Genomic DNA, 22,959 nt, shown 5'->3' on the forward strand with positions numbered 1-22,959 from the left:
GTGAATGCAGTACCTGTATTCAACCTGCAAGTGGAGCCAGAGTTCTCTAGATGTCTGGAGACCATCTAGCAAACTTTAAAACTTGTTTGTTTCTCTTGCAGGGCGGCAGCCATCTTGCTTGATGGCGAAGATCACCGGCAGCTGCGGCTGTGACCGCTCTCCGGAGCGGTCACAGCCCATCGAAAGGTAAGTGTTTGGTGTCGCTGGATGCCTCCTGATCGAGGCATTCCAGTGACACCATTTAAGTTTAGGAGGCGATCGTTGATCGCCTCCTAAACGCTTTTAAAATGGGCGTCCGCCGCCATACAAAGTATGGCGGATGTTGACGCCCCGTGGAGGGGCCAGAGATGGCCCCTTCGTGCACCCGTTTAAAGACGTGCCGGTCCTGGCACGTCAATTGTCGTAAAGCATATGCTTTTCCGTGTCGTGCCAGGACCGGCAATTGTCGTTAAGGGGTTAATAAACTCGACTCAGGAACAGTATTTTAACAAATTCAACACAGTAACACTGTGCTTAATTTTGTCACCAATATTTATTGATGAATATTATTTTTTTGTGTTGCCCACAATCTAGAGGTTTGGATGGTAGTGTAAATGGGCAACGTCTTAATAAATTCTACTCAGGAACATTATTTGTACAACTAAAACATAGTCATGCTATGCGCATGCACAGTCAAATACCTAATTTTGTCACCAATATTTATCAATATATATAATTTTTTTGTGTTGTCCACAAGTTAGAGGTTTTGCTGGTAGTGTATATGGGCAACTGTCTTAATAACCTCTACTTAGGAACATTTTTAACAAGCACTGTCAAATGCCTAATTTTGTCACCAATATTTTTAATGAGTTTTGTCTTGTCCATAAACTAGAGTATTGGCTAAGTTCATTTTTAATTGAAAAAATAGCCCTGAGATCAACTAAGATAAAGAAAGGTCTGCTGCAGTCCCTGTATATCAATAACAAACTAATATACAGTACACTACAGCTTCTCCAATATACACCACCCCAGTACATTTTCTGCACTACACTATTGAATTGGCACTTACAGTATGGTAGATGAGCATCAATATCAGCCTCTACTAAGTTAACTGTCAGTGACTTTCTCTGACTCCAACAGTCTGTAACTGCTACTGATAAGCTAAAATGGCATCAGCACACTTATATATCTGCTGCTTTTCCTTTTTCCTTGTAAATGCTGATTGGCCAAATTAAAAAAATGTAAGGAACCCCCCCCCACAGGTTGTTGGACCCATCAATCACAGCCATAACCATCAATGAGACAATCCTCGATTTATTGGGTACTACCTATCAGTGATTTATACGTACCTTCCTACTAGTGATGGGACGTTCGGATCAGTAAAGTGAATCGGTTCATTTCAAGTTGTTCATTGAAATAATCCGATTAATCGGATCACTCAATGTCACTCGCAGCAGTTACTACTTCCCAGTCCCTCCCTGCAGTCTCACGGATGATTACCCCCACCCCTTTCCTTATAGCATCCACACTGCTCAGCAACTAATCTAACAGTAAGTATAACATTAATATTGGGGCTGCTGAAAGTTAGGGGAGGTGGGGGTTAATTTAGGGGCAGTTATGGTTAATGGGGTGTTTAGGGTTAATTTTGGGGCAGTTATGGTTCATGGGGTCTTTAGGGTTAATTTAGGGGCAGTTATGGTTAATGGGGTCTTTAGGGTTAATTTAGGGGCAGTTATGGTTAATGGGGTCTTTAGGGTTAATTTAAGGGCAGTTATGGTCGATGGGGTCTTTGGGGATAATTTAGGGGCAGTTATGGTTAATGGAGTCTTTAGGGTTAATTTAGGGACAGTTATGGTTAATGGGGTCTTTAGGGTTAATTTAGGGACAGTTATGGTTAATGGGGTCTTTAGGGTTAATTTAATTCCGAGGACTGAGAGTTAATCTAATTAATTTAATAAGGTTAATTTAGGGAGCAGTTAGAGGTAAAGGGGTGCAAACTAAAGGGAATCTAAATCCTGGGGGCAGTGAAGATTAAAGTTGTATGCATTTATAAAAGTATTGCGTCAGTGTGCTGTATACGAGTGAACGAGTCTCTGAACGACTCTGTGAACGAGTCGTGAGTCATAGTTCATTCAAAGGAGTCAGAATCTATGATCTGTAACCTGATCCTAGAGTCCGTGTCTGTGTGCTGTGCAGATGACTCATGTTACAACTGCAGTTCACAGACAGAACTGTTACAAATGAATCGTTCAGTCTAGTGAACCGATTTATCTGGATCATTGAAAAGAATCGGTTCAAAAGAATGATTCATTCATGAACCGGACATCACTACTTCCTACACACAGACCTTTCCCACTTTACCTCAACAAAGAGTGCATTATAAATGGATTATATTGGCAGAAAAATGTGTCAATCTATTGGACAAATCAGCATTTTTTGCCATTTCTTTTTCTAATGTTTCGCTGGGGACCCACCTGGTTATCAGGGATTTTTATAAAGGCACAAAACTAGCAAATTTCATTAAAAATTAACTTTGTAGAAATTCAAATTCACAAGTCTAGTAGATAATGGGTGTTATACTGCTGCAATGTGTTTAGAAGACACTCTTAGGAAAGCTGGATGGGGGAAATATTCAAATTCATACGAGGGGTTTGCAGGGCGGCCCAAAACATAATGCCGCCTGGGGCGAAGTTTAAAATGTCGCCCCCCCCCGGCCGACGCCAGGGGTCATTATCTACCCTTCCTCTCCCTCACTTCCTATTATCTACCCTATCCTCCCCCTTTGTACTTCACTTACCTTTAAGCAGTCCTGTGGTGAATCTCCCTGCTCTGCCACGGTGTGCAATGCTTTACTGCTGAGCGCCAGAAATTACATCATATTCCGGCGCTCAGCATTACAAGCCGGCACCGAGACCGAGCTAGAGGGCTCGCAGAGGAGTGAGAGGGGCGCTGAGCGGGTACTGACAACTTGATAAGCGAAAAAAAATGTTCACATGCAGATAAACAATGTACAAGTCATTTGGATACCATAATGATCAGGCTGAATTAATCTGTTAGTGTGAATACAAGTCATGACAAATACTTTCCCCTGGCTCCTAGTGTTAGTCTTCTTGTGAGACTGAAATGTTGAAAAACTGGTTTACTGATTAAAATCTCCCTCCCCCTTGTTTGAACATGACTACAGAAATGTTGCTGCACATTGCATGTATTCTCTTTCTATGAGGGTTGAATTTTCACGCTCTGGGGATATCCCTTGTTTTTTCATTCCTTTGAACTGTATGAGAACACCAGTGTGTATGTATCCTGCTATATCATATCCTGTTAATCGAAGCTTTGCCTCACACCCTGTGACCCATTGGGACATCTTTGGAAAAGTACAGCCTCCTTGTATAGATTATACGGAAAAATGTCTGGTGAACATGACTGGAATAAGACAAGTATTCGAAATTTGATCACAAAAGAATGGAACACAAAGTGTGCAGATTGTGGAGCTCCAGGTAAGAAGTGAGAAAATGGAACATGAGACTGGGGGAGGAATGTGTAGGCAACAAAGAATGATCGTAAGCCTTTTCACAATGCCACAGGGAAAGTTTGGGTGACATAATACTAAGAGAACAGTGTAAATAATGGGAATAATAAATTAGCTGAGAAATGGTAGAAACGATAAAAAAAAAAATTCAAAATTTTACATTATGAGGATTAAAACAATCCGGGGTGGCCATATGATTTCCAACATCCTAGGTGAAGTATGGCTCTGCTGCCCCCTCCTGTATGCACTTACGTATTAATGTAGGAAAGACCATCATGGTGGCCCCATACTAGCTCAGCACCCTAGGTGACTGACTAATTTGCCTAAATGGTAAAACAGGCACTGAAAGAGTCAGAAGAAATAAAACTGTTCCAGTGTGACTATACCCCTGTGCACAAAGCATGGTCCATAAGTGTATGATTTCATGAGTTTTGTGTGGAGGAATTCAAGTGGCCTGTGCAGAGCCCTGAAGAAATTTCCACTGGTACACTCTAAAATCTTGTCGAAAGCTTTTTCAGAAGAGTGGAAGCTTTTATAGTGGCAAGGAGGGATGGTGTTCCAAATGAATGCCCATGGGTTTGGAATGGGATCTCTAACAAACTCATTTAGGTGTGGTATTCAGGTATTTTGGTCATAAATGATGTGGGTTGAAATTTGTTTCCTTGTAGCAACTCATCTTCAACTGACAGTTCAGTGAGGTTCTGTTAATTACTTGTTAATGTTGAGATTTCCTTTTTCTATTGAAACCTGTTTTTGAATCATACATTTTCCCAAACATTCCCAAAATCCTTGGACCAGCCCACTTGCAGAGGGAACAAGGCAGGGCCAGGTAACAAGTGTGTGCAAGCAAAGAAAGAAGGGTGCAGGCAAGGTAAAGCGATAAGGGAGTAAGGGAGTGAAAGGATAAGGGAGTTAGGGAGGGATTGAATGTACAATATGTATAGTTTATAATATAAGTGAGTGTGAATGTGTAAGTGTGTGTTAGAGGAAGTGTGTTAGCATGATTGTGTAAGTGTGTTAGAGGAAATCTGTGTATGTGTTAGTGTGAAAGTGAATATGTGTGTGTTTGAGAGTCTATAAGTGTGTACATTTGTGTAAGTTTGCTTTAGTGTAAGAGGATGTGTGTAAATATTTGTGCCAGTGTGAATGTTAGGTTTAAGGAGCCAATGGGGCCACTTGGCCTTACCTAAGAGCCCCCCCCCCGAGCCAGAAGGTAGCAATGATTTGCTGTCTCTGGCAGATTTTTATGTTTAAGGGAGTGGTTCTAAGGGAACATATATCATTTTATGGTGGCCATGTCTCCTACATGGTGTCTTATAAGTTTCCACACCAATTATTTAATGTCTCGCGACCTTTCTTTCATCAAAACCCTGTCATTTCCTCAACATGTTTAGGAGTCCTGGTTACAAGTAGAGCATCCTGTGCTTCTTTGAGCCTGCCATAAAATTATGGATAACATGATCATGGGCAAGCTAATGGTCCTCAGGCAGGGCGCTGATGAGGATAGCCCTCAGACAGGGCGCTGATGCAGGATAGCCCTTGGGTAGGGTGAACAGCAGCATTTCCTCGGGCAGGTCACACGGCAAGATAGCAACAGGATACTGCTAAAATTAAAAGGTCAGGGACGGTGACAGAGGAACAACTAAAAGCGGAGTCCTAGAACTGAGCCTTGGGGTATATCGACTGAGAAGGGAAGGAGATGGGAAGTGTTACTGTTGAGGGAGACAACAAATGTATGAATAGAATGATAGGATGTAAACCAGGAGAGAGCAGTGTCACAGGGGCCAAGATTATGAAGAGTTTGAAGGAGAAGAGGGTGGTCCACAGTGTCAAAAGCAGCAGAAAGGTACAGTGGGATTAGCAAGTAACTTTAGTAAGGGTGGTGGAATGTCAAGAGCGGAATCCAGATTGAAGAAGGGCAAGTAAAGAGTTGGAGTCAAGAAACCTAGTTAGTTTGGTTTATACAATTTATTGGAAGTAGATAAGAGGGTAGGCAGGGTCAGACTCACTAAACACAGCAAAGTCTAGTAATGTAGCCAGGGTCAAGGGAGACAGGGGAGTCCAGTAAATGATAGCCAAGGTCAGGGTCACAGAAGGCAGTAATCCAATAAACAATAGCCAAGGTCAGGGTCACAGAAGGCAGCATAGTCAGAAGATAATCCAGGGTCAGCAACAGGAATCAAATAACAAAAGGCAGGAAAGAGCTCTGAGCAATAACTGAGCACTGAGTGTTACTCAGTGCCGGTTTGTAAACCTGCCGCCAGGGGACGTGCTGCCCCATGAGTGACGTCATCGGCATGCATTCCCCGACATCTCCATTAAGGGACAGATAAAGTGGAGTGGGGGTGACGCGAGCCCAGAGCTGGCCATATGGGCAGTGAACGGAGAGGGAGCAAGAGCAGCATCGTTGGATCCGGTACTCGCGGTTAGCGGGTACTCAGGTGAATCACTCCATCAGGGTCTCGGCTAGGGATCCCGACAGTTGGACAGATATGTCGGGTCCACTAAGAGTATTTTGAAGATAGGAGTTATAGTAGCATGCTTGAAGGAGGATGGGAAAGGTCCAGTAGAGAGGGAGGGATTGAAGGTATGAGCTAGCGTTGAGACAAGAGTAGGTGAGAGAGAGAGACTGGGTTAGATGAGAAAGGATAGAATCGAGAGGACATGTGGTTGGACAAGAAGAAAGCAGAAAGCACAAACCTCACTTCCAGTGACAAGAGACATTCAGTTAAATGAAGAAGAGGAAGGAGTGTCCAGTGTATGGGAGAGTGCAGAGTCAGAGGGAGGGCAAGGGCACTAAAAGGACTGTGTAGATATTTCACATCCGATAGTTTCAATCTTAGTATTGATGTATGTGACAAGGACAAAGGCAGTAAGGTTAGTGGAAGGGGTAATTGTAATAGGGTGAAGAAGGAAATTGAAAGTACTGAAGAGACATTTAGGATTTGGAAACAGGGACGAAATAAAGGAGGTGATGAAGCAGGTTTCCTGAGCAAGGATGAGAGAATAGCAGTAGTAATGAAGCATGAATTTATAGTGCAAGAAATCAGACATAGAATGAGACTTCCACAAACTAAGTTCAGCAGTGCAGGAACAGGTGTCTGGTTAGTGTCGCGTTTCACCGTTGGAAATGTGAGCTGTGTAAAAAGGGAGTAGTAGTTGGGGCTACATACAAGAGCAGATGTGATGGTGTAGTTATAGAAAGAGGTAAATAGGCTAGGGCAAAACATTTGTGATAGGAGAGAGGAGAGCGGGTAGAATTTCTAAGATTGAGAGAGCAAAGGTCTCTGGTAAGGCAAGGTTGTTGTGAGGAAAGAGAATGAATACGAGGCAAAGTGTTAACCAACATTCCTGTCTTTAAGATCCAGGATGGGCTTCCTTCCCGCTAGGTGTGTTCATTTGTGTGGATTGTTCTGGCATACACCGGAATCTCTCGGAAATCAGTAAAGTGAGGTCTTTAACCATGGACCACTGGGAAGAAACACAGATTCAGGTAATTCTGTTTTACCTCATCACATGTGCCAAGATCAAAGACCTGACCAAGTTGGACCCATGTGTTAATTGTATGTGCTGCAATGGTAACCTCAAATCAAGGATTCATAATTGCTAACAGTTTTGGAATTTACTTTTAAAGCCAGAGTTGTATCAATTTTTCTTCACTAATAAAATATATAGTAAATAATAACGAAAAGATACAAAATACAGTTATATAGTAGCAACAAAAACTACACATTTAAACCAACACAGTTTCTAGGCTGTTATAATGTAATGCCTCCAAGGTGTAGTATACATAATGTGATAAGTGTTGCTATTTTATTTAACGCAAGTAAACAGTAACACTTGACTATACATATACTATATCTATAGACCACAAGAACACTAATGTGATATACTTTTTAGTTAGTCTCAGAGTTTTATGTTGTTTTTGTTTGTTTTAATGCCATTTATACCATATTAGCTCGATTATAGGCCGCACCCTAAAAGTTAGAAAAAAAACAACTTAGTGGAACAGATATGCTGCAACTCTGCCCACCCCAGATATGCTGCCACTCTGCCCCCCGAGATATGTTGCCACTCTGCCCCCCCGAGATATGCTGCCACTCTGAGACCCCTAGATATGCCCCTCCCGCTAGACTTATCAATGCAGACTCCCGGGTATCTAGCAGGGCCGGCGGAACAACAGCGCCATACGCGTAGACAACTTACGGTGCCCCCCCGGAAAGTGCTGGCAGGGGAGGCTGTCTCAGCACATTGCGTAGAAGTCCAGGGCTGCTGGAGAGTTACGCATTCCTGGGGGGAAAAAGTGCAGCCTATATTCAGGCAAATACGGTATATACTCTAATACTCTCGAAAGGTTTGTTGTGTCCTAAAAGAAAATTCTCCTCTGTCACCACTAGGTGGCAAACAATGTAAACAAATATCATTTTTATTCTTATAGATCAAAAAAATACATTTAACATGTTTCATTGTGAACAAAATTGTTATTTTTGCATTGTTTCCTTTGTGGCAGGCCAGGACATTTAATACTTTAGGTGCATAATCACCAATGGATCTTTATTAGGGTTAGGATGAAGGCTTTGAAAAGGTTGCAGAAATGTGTGAAAATACTTAATCGTATATTATTTTCTTTAGCGTTAGCAACCCTTGGGTCTTGCATGTTTTTGTTTACATTTTTTAAATATTTTTTGCCATATTAAAACCAGTACTATTTGGTGTAACAATGAATTCTATAAAAAGATAAGTTGCATTCAAACTAGAAAAGTTGGCAGTGGGATGATACTGGTTAAATCCACTTGCCACCCACACCATTGCATGTATGCCTGTGACACCCAGGTTAAAACAGAAGGTTTGGAGACATTATTTTACTTTTATAATAACACTGAATGTGGGTTAAATGGCAATTACCAGAAGAAGGGAGAAGAAAGGCAGTTTGCCCTTTAAATTAAAAATATTCTAAAAGTTTGGGTAACTTTAGAATCTAGAAAAAATATGTGTAATCTATAGATCCCTATATGACAGGAGAAGCTTGATTATATGTTAGTTAAAGAAGAAACTTTGGTGAAAATGAAAGACAAGTGTATCGTTATGAGTGACTTTAATTTCTCTTGTGTGGACTGGAGAAATCAAGTAACCGGTTCAGCCAGGAATAGAGATATTCTAAGCTCTTTACTGGAATTAGCTCTAAAGTAAACAACGGTGGAGCCAATAAAGGAGGAGGCCATGATAGATTTATTTATTTGTAAATGCAGGGTTGATTTCGGCTGTCACTATAATGGAATTAGAGTAACCAACAACCAGCGTCTTTTCTAACTTCTTCTTTTCTGGTATAACGATAAATCTGCAAGCAAAAAAGGAACTCCCCCACGTTATTTCCCCATAAATTCCAAAACAAGTAGTAAAAGCAGCTTAAAAAGAATACATTTTTAAGGCCCCATCCCCCTATTAAATTAAGATGTGGTTTAATATACATGCAGCCCATGAAGGTCATGAAGCGCCTGCAGTACTGTACTGTACGGTACTAGAGACAGAGGGCAACAGAAAACTACATTGAACTTGTAGGTTACGATAAAAGAAAATGAAAACCATTGTAGTAAAAATGCTTACTTAATAAAGAAAAGAGGTAAAACATATTTTGAATATATACATTAAAGAAAAAAAATAAACACAGGATATTTAGACTGAAAAAAATTAAAGGGTATATTTAAATGAGGGTAAAGGTCTAAGGGACCTTAGTTAGAAGAAGGAAACTGAGAGACGTATAATATAATTCTTTGCAAATGTTTTAGGCAGGTGTGAAAAAATGTTGTAACGTAAGAATGCTTTCATAAATAGACATGTTAATTTTTATCATTTAACAAAATGCAAAGAGAACAGAAGAAAAAATCCAAATCAAATCAATTTGGTGTGAGCACTTTTTACTTTTAAAACAGCATCTATTATTCTAGGTATGCTTGCACACAGCATTTTAAGGAACTCGGCAGGTGGGTTGTTTTAAACATTTTGTAGAACTACCACAGTTCCTCTGCGGTTTTAGGCAGCCTCAGTTGCGTCTCTTTTTTCATGTAATTCCAGGCAGACTCAATGATGTTGAGATCAGGGGTCTTTGTGGGCCATACCATCACTTCTAGGACTTCTTGTTCTTCTGCATGTCGAAGATAGTTTTTTATTTGTGGCTTTATGTTTGGGGTTGTTGTCATGCTGCAGAATAAATTTGATCCCAATCAGATCTTCCTGATGGTATTGCATGATGGAAAGGAGACCAAATCCCCAACTCATTTGCAACGAACCTCCACCATGCTTCACTGTTGCCTCCAAACACTTATTCTAGTACCGAACTCCAGCCGTTTGGTGAACAAACTGCCTTCTTCTACAGCCAAATATGTCAAATTTCGACAGCAGTCCAGAGTGCCTTTGGCCATTTTTTTTTCATGAATGGTTGAGTCGCTTGGCCTTGTTTCCACGTCGGAGTTATGGTTTTAGGCCGCAAATCTTCCATGAAGACCAGTTCTGACTAGACTTTTTCGGACAGAAGATGGGTGTACCAGGGTCCCACTATATTCTGCCAATGGTGGCACTGCCGGAGATCTTTGGGAAGGGAAGTAAGCATGATGTGTCTTTCATCTGCTGCACTTCTGCCATTTCCTTGACCTACCACTACATTTACAGTCTCCAACATTGTACGTTTCAAAAGACCTTGGACAGAACATCTGCTTTTGCAATTTCTGCCTGGGAGATTCCTTGCGGATGCGTCTTGTTGTTGTGCTCAGTCTTTCCATGGTGTATGACTTTTGATATTAAACTGTCTTCAGCAACTTCACCTTTGGTTTGTGAGTTTGGCTGTTCCTTATCCAGTTTGATTCCATCTACACAGATGTTTCCGTTTCAGATAATGATTGTGTTGTAACCTAAATTGATGATCATTAGCATCTGTTTGGATAATTGTTTAATCATACAACTGTTTGTCTTCAAGATCCCTGTTATTTTGTGTATGATGTCATAAATAGTGGACAGTGCAAGTTAAAAACCTATTCACTCTTAATGAATACATTTTGCTCTGTGACCTCCGCTCTATTTTTTTCATTTATCTTCTCCCATCAGTCCTCTGTTGTTTCCTTTCAGTTCCTCTTCTTATCTCTTGCCACCTTTGCATTCCTATACTGTAAAATGTTTATTTATAACATGCTCTTATTTATAAAAGTAATGTGCTTCAGGAAACTTTGTTTGGGTCATGATATAATGGATATGTTTGTAATACACACCTGCTCTCTATATTTACTGTATCTACTTTTTTACTTACTCAGTTTCTTGAAAACCATGGAAACGACGTAGCCAAAAAAATATATGAGGCTAATGTTCCTGTGTATTACTACAAACCGACACATAAGGATTGTCAGTAAGTGATATTCCTCAAATCATGTGTAACTTACTTCATTTACTGTGTTTTTTTTTTTTTAAGGAACCTCCACTATTGTATATTTTTAGTATCACAGTAAAAAATACGTTTTCATATTATACTGTTTTTTCAAATCTTGTTTTTGCATATTTTTAAGGTAACTGCATATTTGCATATTTGTATGAGCTGTAGCTCTGCTATCTTCAACATGAAACTAGGCTTTTGCCAATACTAAACTAAACGACTGTATACAGCACTGTATTTGATGCAACTTCGTCTTTGCCAAACACTTTACAGACCTTTACATGAGTGTGCGGTGATTTTTGTCACCTTAGGCAAAACCTCATTTGACCACCCCTTGGCTCCACCCCTTTTGTGTTCCGCATTATACAGAGTGAGCCCCCCCCCGATGGTGCCTAAGTCTCCGGTCCATTCATTTGTGGCGGCAGGAGGCTTTCTAGGTGCTTGCTTATTCAGTGCGGTGCCTCTCTCCTCTGTGTCGGGACACAACAGCTGCTAGTCTTAGGTGTTCAGGCACCCTTTGTCCCCTCCTTCACTGTGCTACACCTCTCTTTTTCTCCATCATGAAGTTTAATAGGTAAAATAAACAAGACATGAACAAGACATACAAACCCTGCATTTGCAGGTATAGATTAAATAAATACCACATGGAAACATTGCAGGTATACAGCAACTGGAAAACAAGCAAATTCATCAATGGAGGTATGGTCAAATAAATCATGCATGGAATTCCTAAATTGCATAGATCATAGGCCGCCCACCCCAAAGGACAGCCCTGGCACCCAGGTTGTACACAGAGAACTTGCCCAGCACCTAGATACAGGGCCGGCCCGACAATGGTGCCGAGTGGGGCAACCGCTCCAGGCGGCACTTTTGAAGGGGCAGCACTTCGCCGCCCCAAGCCCTTTTTTTTTAAAGCGAAAGAGAGAGAAAGGGGCGCTGAGTGGTCAGTACCCGCTCGGCGCCCCTCTCTCTCTCCTCTGCGGCGAGTCTCCCTGTTCGGTCTCGGTTTGTAATTACAAGCCGGCACCGAGACCGAACAGGTAGACTCGCCGCAGGACTGCTGAAAGGTAAGTACAAGGGGGGGGGCATTTTAAAATTCGCCCCAGGCGGCATTTTGCCTTGGGCCGGCCCTGCCTAGATAGCACACATAGGATTTGGCCAGCACCCAAGTTGGACATATAGGATTTGGCCAGCACCCAAGTTGGATATATAGGACTTGTCCAGCATTAGTGTTTTTAAGTTTGTTAGTATATTAGTGTGTATGCTAGTATGTGTATGTGTGTAAGTATGTTACTCTGTGTGTGCGCAAGTGTTTTAACTTGAGGAACCTCACTGTAAATCTTGCAGATTTCCCCAACATTTTGTTAAGCCACTTGTTTCATTTCAGCATTTCAATTGATTATTGCATTAATGAAAGTGATAATCCCAATATCTGTTGTTTTCAGTTATTATGGGGCTGCCTGATTATTAAAAGATTACATTCCTTGTTTTCAATTTACTTAATTTTATGCACACAATACAGAGAAACTTCATTTTAGTTCCATTTTATTAAAAGTTATGCTTTATATATCTACTTGTTTTTAACTTAAGGTCCTCCCACATGCCCAACCAACTGTACCTAAATGGAAGTCTTTGCAACTATTGACATAGAACCCTTAGCTAACATTTTCTCAGTGGCCTGCATGTCGGGTGCTCCTGAATGACAAGTTATGACATTATATCCCAGCACTATCCGACAGGATGCAAGAGTTCTGTTACACAGACCTCCAAAGGGCTATGGTTCCTGTTGAGAGCCCAAGGACCAGCTGCCCTAAAATAAGCCTGGGCTCCCCCCTTTTTTGGACTGTTTAAGGTTAACACGCTTTCTGTCAGTGATTGGTGTATGGTGCAGGGCAATTAACACATGATTAAACAATGCAAGCAATGCTAAGTATTCTTCAACTACTCCTCCCAACTTCTTTTTTTTGTTTTGATTTGCAGTGTCTTACGAGAACAATGGATTCGCTCAAAATATGAACGCAAAGAATTTGTTGGGAAAGGAATTTCAAACATTTCTTATGGTAAGAAGCTTAATAAACTGTGTCATTCCACAGAAAGCACAAATGGGTAAATTATATGCCCAAAATAAATCCATTATAGGTAATTCAATAGCAATCTTAATATAGTTTGCAATGGAAACAAACGAGGTAAACAATTGCTGCATTTTATGTGTATTATGATCTCATACATCTGTTTTTATTTCTTTGTCCATAGCAATTAGTATTAGTACTCAGTTTATTTTGTTATATTTATCTCTGGCATTCAATCTGCCCAGATATTATTACATATTAGTAAGTGTAGTAGGTTTACCTGTGCTTTTTTACTGGACAATTCAGTATATATCACATGTGAGCCCTCCACATTACTTAAACGAGAAGATGGTAGATAATAGGAACAGTCTCCCATCACAAGCGGTAGAGGCTAAAGCAATGAGGGTTTTTTCTGTTAACAAATATGGCATAGGCCAGGGCTGGACTGGGGATAACTTGGCGGCCCTGGTACTTTAAGGCCAGCAGCCACCACATGACGGCTGGCTATCCTGAATCTAAGACAAGACCAAGGACTTACTAAAGGGACCATATGCACTTTAATGTGGTCCAGTTTGCAACTGTATGGGGGATTCTGCAGAATCCCCCAAATCCATTTGCCCCTTTGCACACCACCCAGCTTTATGCCCTGCTGGAGCTCCAAATGCATCTTCCTGCATTTGATGTACTTACCTCCAGTCAGATGCAGCACTGTCTCTTCACTGTTTAGACCCCAGTGCTCATGTGTAAAGTCTTTCTATTGCTTAAGCTGCCATTCAGTGGCGGGAATACTCCCATAGATTTCCTTGGAAATACTGTCCTGCTACTGATCAGCGTCAAGAATTTGCACCATGGCTTCAAATTCTGTGTCGTGTTTTTTTTGTTTTGTTTTGGAAGAATGCATATTAACTCCTTTAGGACAATCCCCATGTGATGTCCCAAATAGGGCATGGGGCAGAATTTTCAACATGTCAAAATTCCAAGTTGCAAAGCGAAATTGTGCATGCCCAATATGTGACCTGTTAGCCCCCAAACAAGCTGACAAACAAATGCATGGGAGGTATCACTGTACTCAAGAGATGTTGCTGAACACATATTGGGATGTCGTGTGACATACCTGAAGTGTACGTGGGGAAAAAAAATGCTAAGTTAATAATGACATCTAAAGAAAGGCCGTCTTGTCCTGAGAAAACCCAATATAGAACTTGTGTGGGATCAGTACATATGAAAGAAGATTACAGCTAAACACGAGCACCGCCATTGTCGCAAAGGGGTTAAAGTATTCAGCATACTTGTTAGACCCTGTGTCTGAAGCGTTCGCAGATTGGCCAAACACATCTCCTGCATGGCACATGGCTTGAGTGGGAAAAGTGGTGAATGCATGTTAGCATACCTCCCAACATTTCAAAATGTGAAAGAGGGACACTTTTAAAAAAAAAAAAATCTCGCGGAACTCACCAATACAAGCGACTGCACTTTACAATGTCACGCTTGAAACGCCACTTAAAACACACTTAGTTTTTGTCAGCAGTCATGCATATTAAAAATAACCAACACATTGAATTGAATTCCCATGAGGCTTAGCCAGACATACTGCTTCCATGATGCTGGCTGAGCATCATGGGAAGTTTGGCAACAGTAAAGCTGCAGATGCTAGCTGTGAACAAAAATTCCCATGATTCTCAGCCAGCCAGGTGTCCATAATGCTGGCTGATCATTGGAAGAGTAGTCCACAGCAGCAGAGATTTTTTAAATGAAAAAGGCTAATGTTAGACTCCCTTCCAGGACCCTTACACACACCTGCCCATAAACACACATAAACACTGCCCTTACAAACACCTGCCCATAAACACACGTATACACGTACACTGCCCTTACACACACACACATACACATACACTGCCCTTACACACACACATACACTGCCCTTACACACACATATATGCATGTTCACTGCCCATAAACACACACATACACATAGACTGCCTTTACACACACACATACATATACACATACACTGCCCTTACACACACATATTATTATTATCACATATACACGTACACTGCCCTTACACACATACGTATACACATACACTGCCCTTACACACACACACACACATACACTGCCCTTACACACACACATACACGTTCACTGTCCTTACACACACATATACACATACACTGCCCTTACACACTGTCATGTTCCACCCTTCACAGCCTGGAATACTCACAACTTTGTGCTGCTCATTTCCTTAAGTAACCACTAGTGGCCGCCCTTGTCACTCTGAAGAACTCTTAATTAGAGACTTAATTACCATGTTCAGCTGCACCTTGTTTTCTGATCAGCCTGCCTATATAATCCTGGCCAGCCCTTCAGTCAGGGCCTTTGCATTGAAGTTAGTGGACCATTTTACTCTAGCCCTGTACCTGATTCTGACTTGCTATTGGCTTCTTGTATACCTGATCCTGACTTGTTCCTGGTTTCCTTCGAGTGCTCTGCCAGTGGGCTCCCAAGCCGTGTGCCTTGCCAGTGGGCTTCCAAGCCGAGTGCCCTGCCAGTGGGCTCCCAAGCCGAGTGCCCTGGCAGTGGGCTTCCAAGCCGTGCGCCCCATCCAGAGGGCTACCTACCGTGCGCCCCATTCCTGCCAAGAGACTTGCCACCTGTGCTTGTTTTTCATGCTAGCATATTCAATACAGATCATATCAACGTATGAACCCCTTGTATCCCCTGCACCTGGGCTCCTACCAGACCTGTTTACCCGGTGACACACACATACATATACACATAGACTGCCCTTACACACACAAACACACATACACTGCCTTTACACACCAGCTAACAAATACCTATACTGCTCTTACACACACCGGCCCAAACACACACACAAGCTTACACATATATACACATACACTGCCCTTACACCCCTTTCTCTACCTCTTCCACCATCCTTCTGCCTTCTGCCTCCATCCTGTATCCTGCGGTGGGAGCGCGAGTTCTGTCACTACTCCCTCATCACTACACCCCGGCTACTGCTGCCGAGCACAGGGATGATGTCATATCCCCACGCTCAGCATTATTTGCCGGCGCATAGTGATTAGGGAGCAGTAAAACGAGGTCTGAAGTGACAGATCTTGTGCTCCCTAATGTTGAGCCGACTAGAGGGAGACTGTGGTCTCCCAGCTAGTCTGCTGGCTGCAGCTGCTGATCGGACGGCTGTGTGCCCCCCGCAGCTGCACCTGAAGTGAGTATCGCTTTCGCCTCACCCTTCCTCTGCCCCTGCCACACGTAAATCAGGACAGTTGGGGGGCAGGGGTCTTCAGATTCACTCATGAATTTACATTAAAGTGCATATGGTGGCTGGAGTGTCCCTTTAAGCAGTCACTCCTGGTGTCAATTGTTTTAGTCAAAGTGTCTGCTAAATAGTGCAAAGAAAGGTGGAATACAGCAGAGCAGTGCCAAAATGTTGTATTCAGTAGAACAGTTTAACAATGTTCTTTGCAGCAGAGCAAGGCAAAATGATTATATGAATCTGATCAGTGTTAGAGCACTGAAGAGAATGTGTATTTAACTGTTGATTAACCAAACAGATATACATATGGATCTAAGATTGGGAAAGAAGGGGCAGAACAACATGACAGGGAAATGCCAACTCTGACATCCCTCCCAATCCCCAAAAACCACAAGGTTTTAATGAAACACAATGACAACCATATAACTAAAGTAAATCTATATCTAGCATACCTCCACAGTAATTTGGTTTCTAGGTCTGCTTAGGGTGGACATTTCTTTATCTATTTTGTTCCTAGCACAGCAATGTATGACCAGGGCAACCTCTGGGTGGGGTTAGCCCCCAGCACCAGGTCAAGCTTTTCAGGCTGGTGTAGCCCAGGCTGGCTTTCCACCGTCAGCAAGCCCCCACACAAAAGCAGAGCTTCCTGAGACCCAACCATACACACACCAGATACAGACATAACATGGGGATGGAAGAGTGGGATGCTATTTTCTCATCAGAAAAAGAAGCCCCAATCATCTTGCCCACTCCTTATAAAGGCCTCAGAGCACACCACTCCTCCCTTTATCTCTCCACCAGCCCACCCATGGCTGCCATGTTGTCCTAAGCACAGCTAAGTTAATTTCTTTGTGAAGACCATCCCAAATATGATAAGTCCATATATAACAGCAGATTGTTTGGAATTTACATTTGGTGGGTCGACCAAACTATCCATCGTGTAGATGATTACAAATATTGGAATCTTCTCACAAGATGCCAGATTTGCAGAACTAAATTGACCTAAACTTAAGTTATGGCTTGTTATAAATCTTTAGATGCTTCTTTGCAGGTGTGAAGAAAGGAAACCTTTTTAAGAAAGGGCGAGATAATGGGCAGTACCTTTCCCGACTGTTTATCCTGTCCGAGATGGATGGCACCCTTAAATACTTCACAAGACCAGATGTAAGAATATTAACTAGGGATGTGTAATGAAATTATAGATTACTTTGTTTAGCTAATTGTTTTGTGGTTAGCATTAAAAAAATAACCATAAAAAAACAAAACTTGCCATTTAATGAGTTAAGTAGCAGTGAATGATCTAGTACTGTTCATTTTTTAAGGGACACTCCAGTGCACCATACCTTACCACCAATGCATATTAAGTACAATGGTACAATGGCAGGATTTTGTTTTGTAATTTCTGCACACGTGGACAGGGGGCTCATTAGGACAGGGAAAAAAGACAAATATGTATGTACTTGTAAGGGGGACCAAAATAAAATTTAAAAAGGACATTCAGCTATCATAAAGTGTATATGATGGGTAGGGTGTCCCTTGAATCAGTTCTTAAAGAAGATGCTAAGAAGTCTCCTATTTCATATACTGTATTTCCCCACTGTAAACAATAAACTGATCCACTTTTTAAAGGGCAGAAAGATGCTAATTGTACCCAATCCAGTCAGTCGGACAGTTAAATATATTTTAAGCAAGCCATATTGTCTTGTTTTTTTTTCTGGCTAAAACCTATCTCTATCATCTTTCTAGGCCAAAGAGCCAAAAGCAGTGATTAAAGTTGACTCAATAAATGCCTCCTTCCAGCCAGAGAAGATGAAACAATTTAATGGACTGCAAATCACATATATCAAAGACAACAGGACCAGGAATATATTTTTATACCACTCTGATGGACAGGTGAATTGGGTGTCTGGTGTATATTACATCATTGTGCAGAGTACTGCATGAAGAAGAACATGACTTTACAGATTCCATGGCCCCTATTAGAATAGGGGAGAGCAAGAGCATACATAGAAACCACAGCACAACCCAACTTCCCCAAGCAAGATGTCCCACAGTGCTACCTTTGGCCCAAGCAGCTTATCATTGCTCCCCAAACAGCCTGCCTGTGCTATCTTTGCTCCAGCTTGTCAGTACCCCCAAACAGCTTTTCTGTGCCATCATTGCCCCTTCCAATATACACTCTCGCACAAAGACAATATGTAAGCACACCTATTCATACTCTCAAACACACAAGCACATACTCATTCTAATGTACACACTCCCTCTCACACCAGTTATGCTAACGCACACTCCGTCTCACACCACTTACACATACATGGTCATACGCAAAGACTTACACATACTAATCTATGCTCACTCACACACACACACACACTTGCACATCCACGCTCACATACACTTTTATTCATAGACAGTCATGCTCACATACACTTATTCATGCTTGCAAACATATTTAATTATACATAAGAGTAGACAAAAAGGGCAATATCATGTTGGCAAAGATTCTATAGTTTATACATTTTGCTCTGGAGGGTATGTGGAGCCAGTAACAAAACTAACACAATGGGCTGCAAATGAATGCGTGATAGAATAAAAAAAATTAGTCTGGCAGATGTATTCATAATATAATGCAATGGTAGAAGGTAGGAGATGGAGAGGCCAGAATTCGTTAGCAGTACAGGAGCACTTTTAGTGGTGGTAGTCTGTTTAGCGTGCCATGGATGATGTCGAAGGTGTGGTGGGTGGTGCACAGCAGCAGCAGCCTCATCTAGGACTTACAGTAGGCAAAGGTATGGGTGTACTGTGACATGACAAACATCAGGGAAGGAGGAGGTAGGGATGTTGGAAAGGAAAGGTAGAATGGTGGGTATTGATGTCTATAGGATCTTATAGGTTTGTGAAAGCTTTTTAAGTTAAGTAGGGGTGAAAGGTACCTCAAGGTTGTATATTAGCGGGTTATATACTGTATGTGAAAGTGGGAGATCTGTTAATAACCTAACGGTCCATATCCTTGTCTGTCAAATGCAGGAAATTGTCAGCTGGTTTAATGCTATCCGTTCAGCACAGTATCGTTATATGCAAGTTGCGTTTCCTACAGCAAGTGACAATGAGGTAATTCAAAGAAACATGCAAGATGGGTAAGAGCATGTTGTGAAACGAAGACTACAAAGGATGGGGTACTTTGTAAACAGGACTTGAGAGTGGAATGAAGCAAAAAACCACATAAAGATATTTTACTCCCTAGATAGTAAGACGCTTGACCCGGAATTTCATCAAGGAAGGTTACATGGAGAAGACTGGACCAAAGGTAAAATATAAAGCCTTCTTGCATTAGGATTGGATAGTAGGTAAAGATGCTATCGGTAGTGCCTCCATACCCCTTTAGGAACCATTTCTCAGACGTTCTTACTGGGTCCCTGCAGACAAGCTTCTGTGGAGACATGCAAGTCAATTATCAGAGCCACCTCTTGATTCCTAATACCACCCGTTCTGTTAAAAATAATTGGTAATTCTCTCTCATTTTTCTAAATGGGATCGATGTAGGTGCAAGTGTTTAAATTTAATTTAGATAGAAACAAGCCTCTGGAGCTTTGTCAAACTAGGTTGTATTGTGACTGGTTTATTTCTATAAAAATTGAGTAATAGTGCTTGTGTATTTCTGGCACTGAAAGGGTAAGGGTAACCAGAATTCAATTATAAAACAGAAATCCCCACATGTGGTGCCATAAGAAGGCACTTCATTTCCATGCAGGCAGTAAGTGTAAGACAGACAAAACTACATATAAATAAAAGAGCAATGGCATAAATACCAAAATTGACGGATTTATTGGCAACCATCATCTCGTTGTCTGACGTTGTCTACCTGACATTTCATAATATACTTTTTCTTTATCTTTAGCTGAATGATGGGTTCAAGAAGAGGTGGTTTACGCTTGATAACCGTAGACTGATGTACTTCAAAGACCCTTTGGTATGCTGTTTATTAACTTCAAGTTAGTATAGGTTTTATAAAGGTCCTGGGTCCTAGTTGACTTTGTTTCTTCAAATTTTATTCAGGATGCTTTTGCAAAAGGTGAGGTGTTCTTGGGAAGCAGCGAGAATGGTTATCATGTGATGGCAGAGACAATCTCAAGCAGTCATGGGAACCCAATGTGGAATTATGGAATCTCTTTCAGTACACCCGAGCGCACGTATCTTTTCAGCTGTGAAACTGAGAGTGAGCAGGAGAGCTGGATCCATGCATTTAAGAGTGTTATAAGTCAACCCATGACACTCCGCGAATACACTAGTATGACAATCTTTTCAGAAACTCCAGATTTTACTCACTTCTCTTCCTTGAACGCACTTAATTTCAATTTTTTTATTATGTTGTTCTATATGTCTAGTTTCACATTAATTCTTTCACTATATTACTTTATTTGTCAATGTTTAAAATGACTTATCTGATCCTCACAACTACACCCTCATCAATTATTCTATTTGTTTTAAAAAGATACATCACAAGTCTAAGCATAAACAATAAATATACAAAACTAGAAGAGTGCACAACCTAAAAGGATTTAAGGCATACAAATTCAGATTCCGGTTTGCTGCAGGAATGATAATGACCAACAAATACACAAAACAAAGCAAGAATTCAGTGCATATGAACTCTGTCACACTATATGGCCGTATATTGTTAATAGAAGGAGTTAAATTGCATGAGAATCTCTTTTGTATTTAAATGCAAATCAGTTCCAACGATTCAGCTCCTTGGTAAACAACATAGCCATGAAAATGTAGATAGCACTCTCAAAACTTGGGGTACCTCGACGTGGTGGCGGGCTAAGGAATATATGGCCATATAGTGTAACTGAATCTCGAGGGGGCACACACAGAGTGGGACACACAGAGTGGCAGCATATCTATTACACTTTAAATTACATTTTTTCTTTAAAAAAGCACCTAACTTTTAGGGTGCGGCCTATACTCGGGTGTGGCCTATACTCGAGCCAATAGGGTATTTTGTTCTTATACTATATATATATATATATATATATATATATATATATATATATATATATATATATATATATATATACATATACATATATATATATATATACATATATATACATATATATACTGAGATTGCTCCCCTTTCCTTTCATTTGCAACCACAGAGTACTAATCACTGTTGACACTTTTCTCTGTTAAAGCATATAAGGCAATGAATCTAATTTATTTGTATTCTCTCTCTCTTTTCAGTTGAAGCTCAATTTAAACGTAGACCGTAACACGTCTGACACCATATGAACATCTGGACTGTAAGCTTTTTCCTGATGACAGCTTAGCGGTCAGTCTAGCAGTGTGTTTCACATACAGAATAAAGTATTGGTCAAGTTTGGTTGAAAACAAAAGATGAAACATTGGGAAGCAAACTAAGCAGTTGAATTTCACCTCAAGATGAACTAAGTGACAATGTTGTGCATACATTTTGTATTAAAAGTTCCGAGTAAAACAGATGTATGTAAATACAGCCGTAAATTCTTTAGTACTTGAGGCCAGAGCATTAAAATATTGATGTGATAGGAGGAGGGTTTGGGAAGTAATTTCTGTCTGTTGGTGTTAACACTTTTCTGTGAAAAAGGATCTAACCCTCGCCTGCCTGTTAAAGTCATGAGAAATAAAAAAAAACCGCTTAAGTAGGTCTATGAGATTTTTGGGGGAAAAAAAAGCAAAAACGTGTGAAGTTTCTAAGGTTTGGGTAAAAGTTTGGGATCTAGTGATCATCAGTCTGTGTGGTTTAATATACAAACAGTGACAGAGTCGCACCACACAGAAACAAAAGTTTTAGGTTTAAGAAAAGCTGAGTTTTCTAAAATGAGAATATGTGTAGAGGAGTCATTATCAGACTGAGGCAATTTAAATGGAGTCCAGGAGAAATGGGATTATTTAAAAGTTGTATTATTGAAGATAACAGAAAATTGTATCAGGCTGGTCAGTAAGAGTAAAAAAGAAACCGCTGTAGTACTCCGCAGAAGTGGCCAAAATCAGAAAAAAAACGATAAGTTAGCCTTTAGTAAATACAAAAATAGCCAAAGCGAGGAAGATAGACAGATCTATAAGATTAGGCAGAAAGAAGCAAAGCAAGTTTTAAGCGATAAAACATTCTTTAGATACATAAATGAGAAAAGGAAAGTAAAACAAGGATTAGTTAGATTAAACCCAAAAGGAGTGTATGTTTAAGAGGATAAAGGTCTAGCTGACTGCCTCAATGAATATTTCTGTTCAGTTTTTACAAATAAAAATGAAGGAATGGGACCTCAGTTAGGAAAAAAAGACTGAGTCATTTGCATACCTGAGAACTCTCCGCTGCTCCTCCTGTTCTCCGGGTCAAGACCCGAATCCCCACCCATTTTTTCTTTTACATGGGGGTGTTCCCCCCCGACATCAGCAGGACAGCCCACCGACATCAGCGGGAACTCCCCTGATGTCAGCAGGACCGCCCACTTACGTCAGAGTGCAGTATTGGCTACGTCCCACAAAGGAAGGCTCCGGGCAGCTGGAGCCGAGAAGTTCCCAGGTATGGTCATTTGAAGTATTTGAGTTTATCGAGGGGATACAACCCAAGTTATTAAAAGAGCTTGGTGGTGTACTAGCAAAACTTTTAACTGATTTATTTAACGAATCATTGGTA

The 22,959-nt window shown here is 41.0% G+C and overlaps 1 protein-coding gene across 2 annotated transcripts; it reads left to right on the plus strand.

Moving 5' to 3' along the window:
- The first annotated feature begins 1,511 nt into the window (after window positions 1-1,511).
- LOC128500850 (arf-GAP with dual PH domain-containing protein 1-like) lies at window positions 1,512-21,853 on the plus strand. Of its 2 annotated transcripts, none has more exons than XM_053470178.1 (11): window positions 1,512-1,529; window positions 6,871-7,001; window positions 10,810-10,901; window positions 12,906-12,985; window positions 17,332-17,444; window positions 18,027-18,173; window positions 19,308-19,391; window positions 19,525-19,587; window positions 20,179-20,250; window positions 20,337-20,568; window positions 21,528-21,853. In XM_053470178.1, exons 2-11 carry the CDS (start codon window positions 6,972-6,974, stop codon window positions 21,554-21,556), a joined length of 942 nt encoding a protein of 313 aa, XP_053326153.1. In that variant the 5' UTR covers window positions 1,512-1,529; window positions 6,871-6,971; the 3' UTR covers window positions 21,557-21,853. The 2 variants fall into 2 exon arrangements, with proteins under 2 accessions (XP_053326153.1, XP_053326152.1); XM_053470177.1 differs by lacking the exon at window positions 1,512-1,529 and adding an exon at window positions 3,174-3,476.
- Window positions 21,854-22,959: the final 1,106 nt, after the last annotated feature.

The sequence above is a fragment of the Spea bombifrons genome, chromosome 6 (genome assembly GCF_027358695.1).
Source record: "Spea bombifrons isolate aSpeBom1 chromosome 6, aSpeBom1.2.pri, whole genome shotgun sequence".
Classification (NCBI taxonomy): Eukaryota; Metazoa; Chordata; class Amphibia; order Anura; family Pelobatidae; genus Spea; species Spea bombifrons.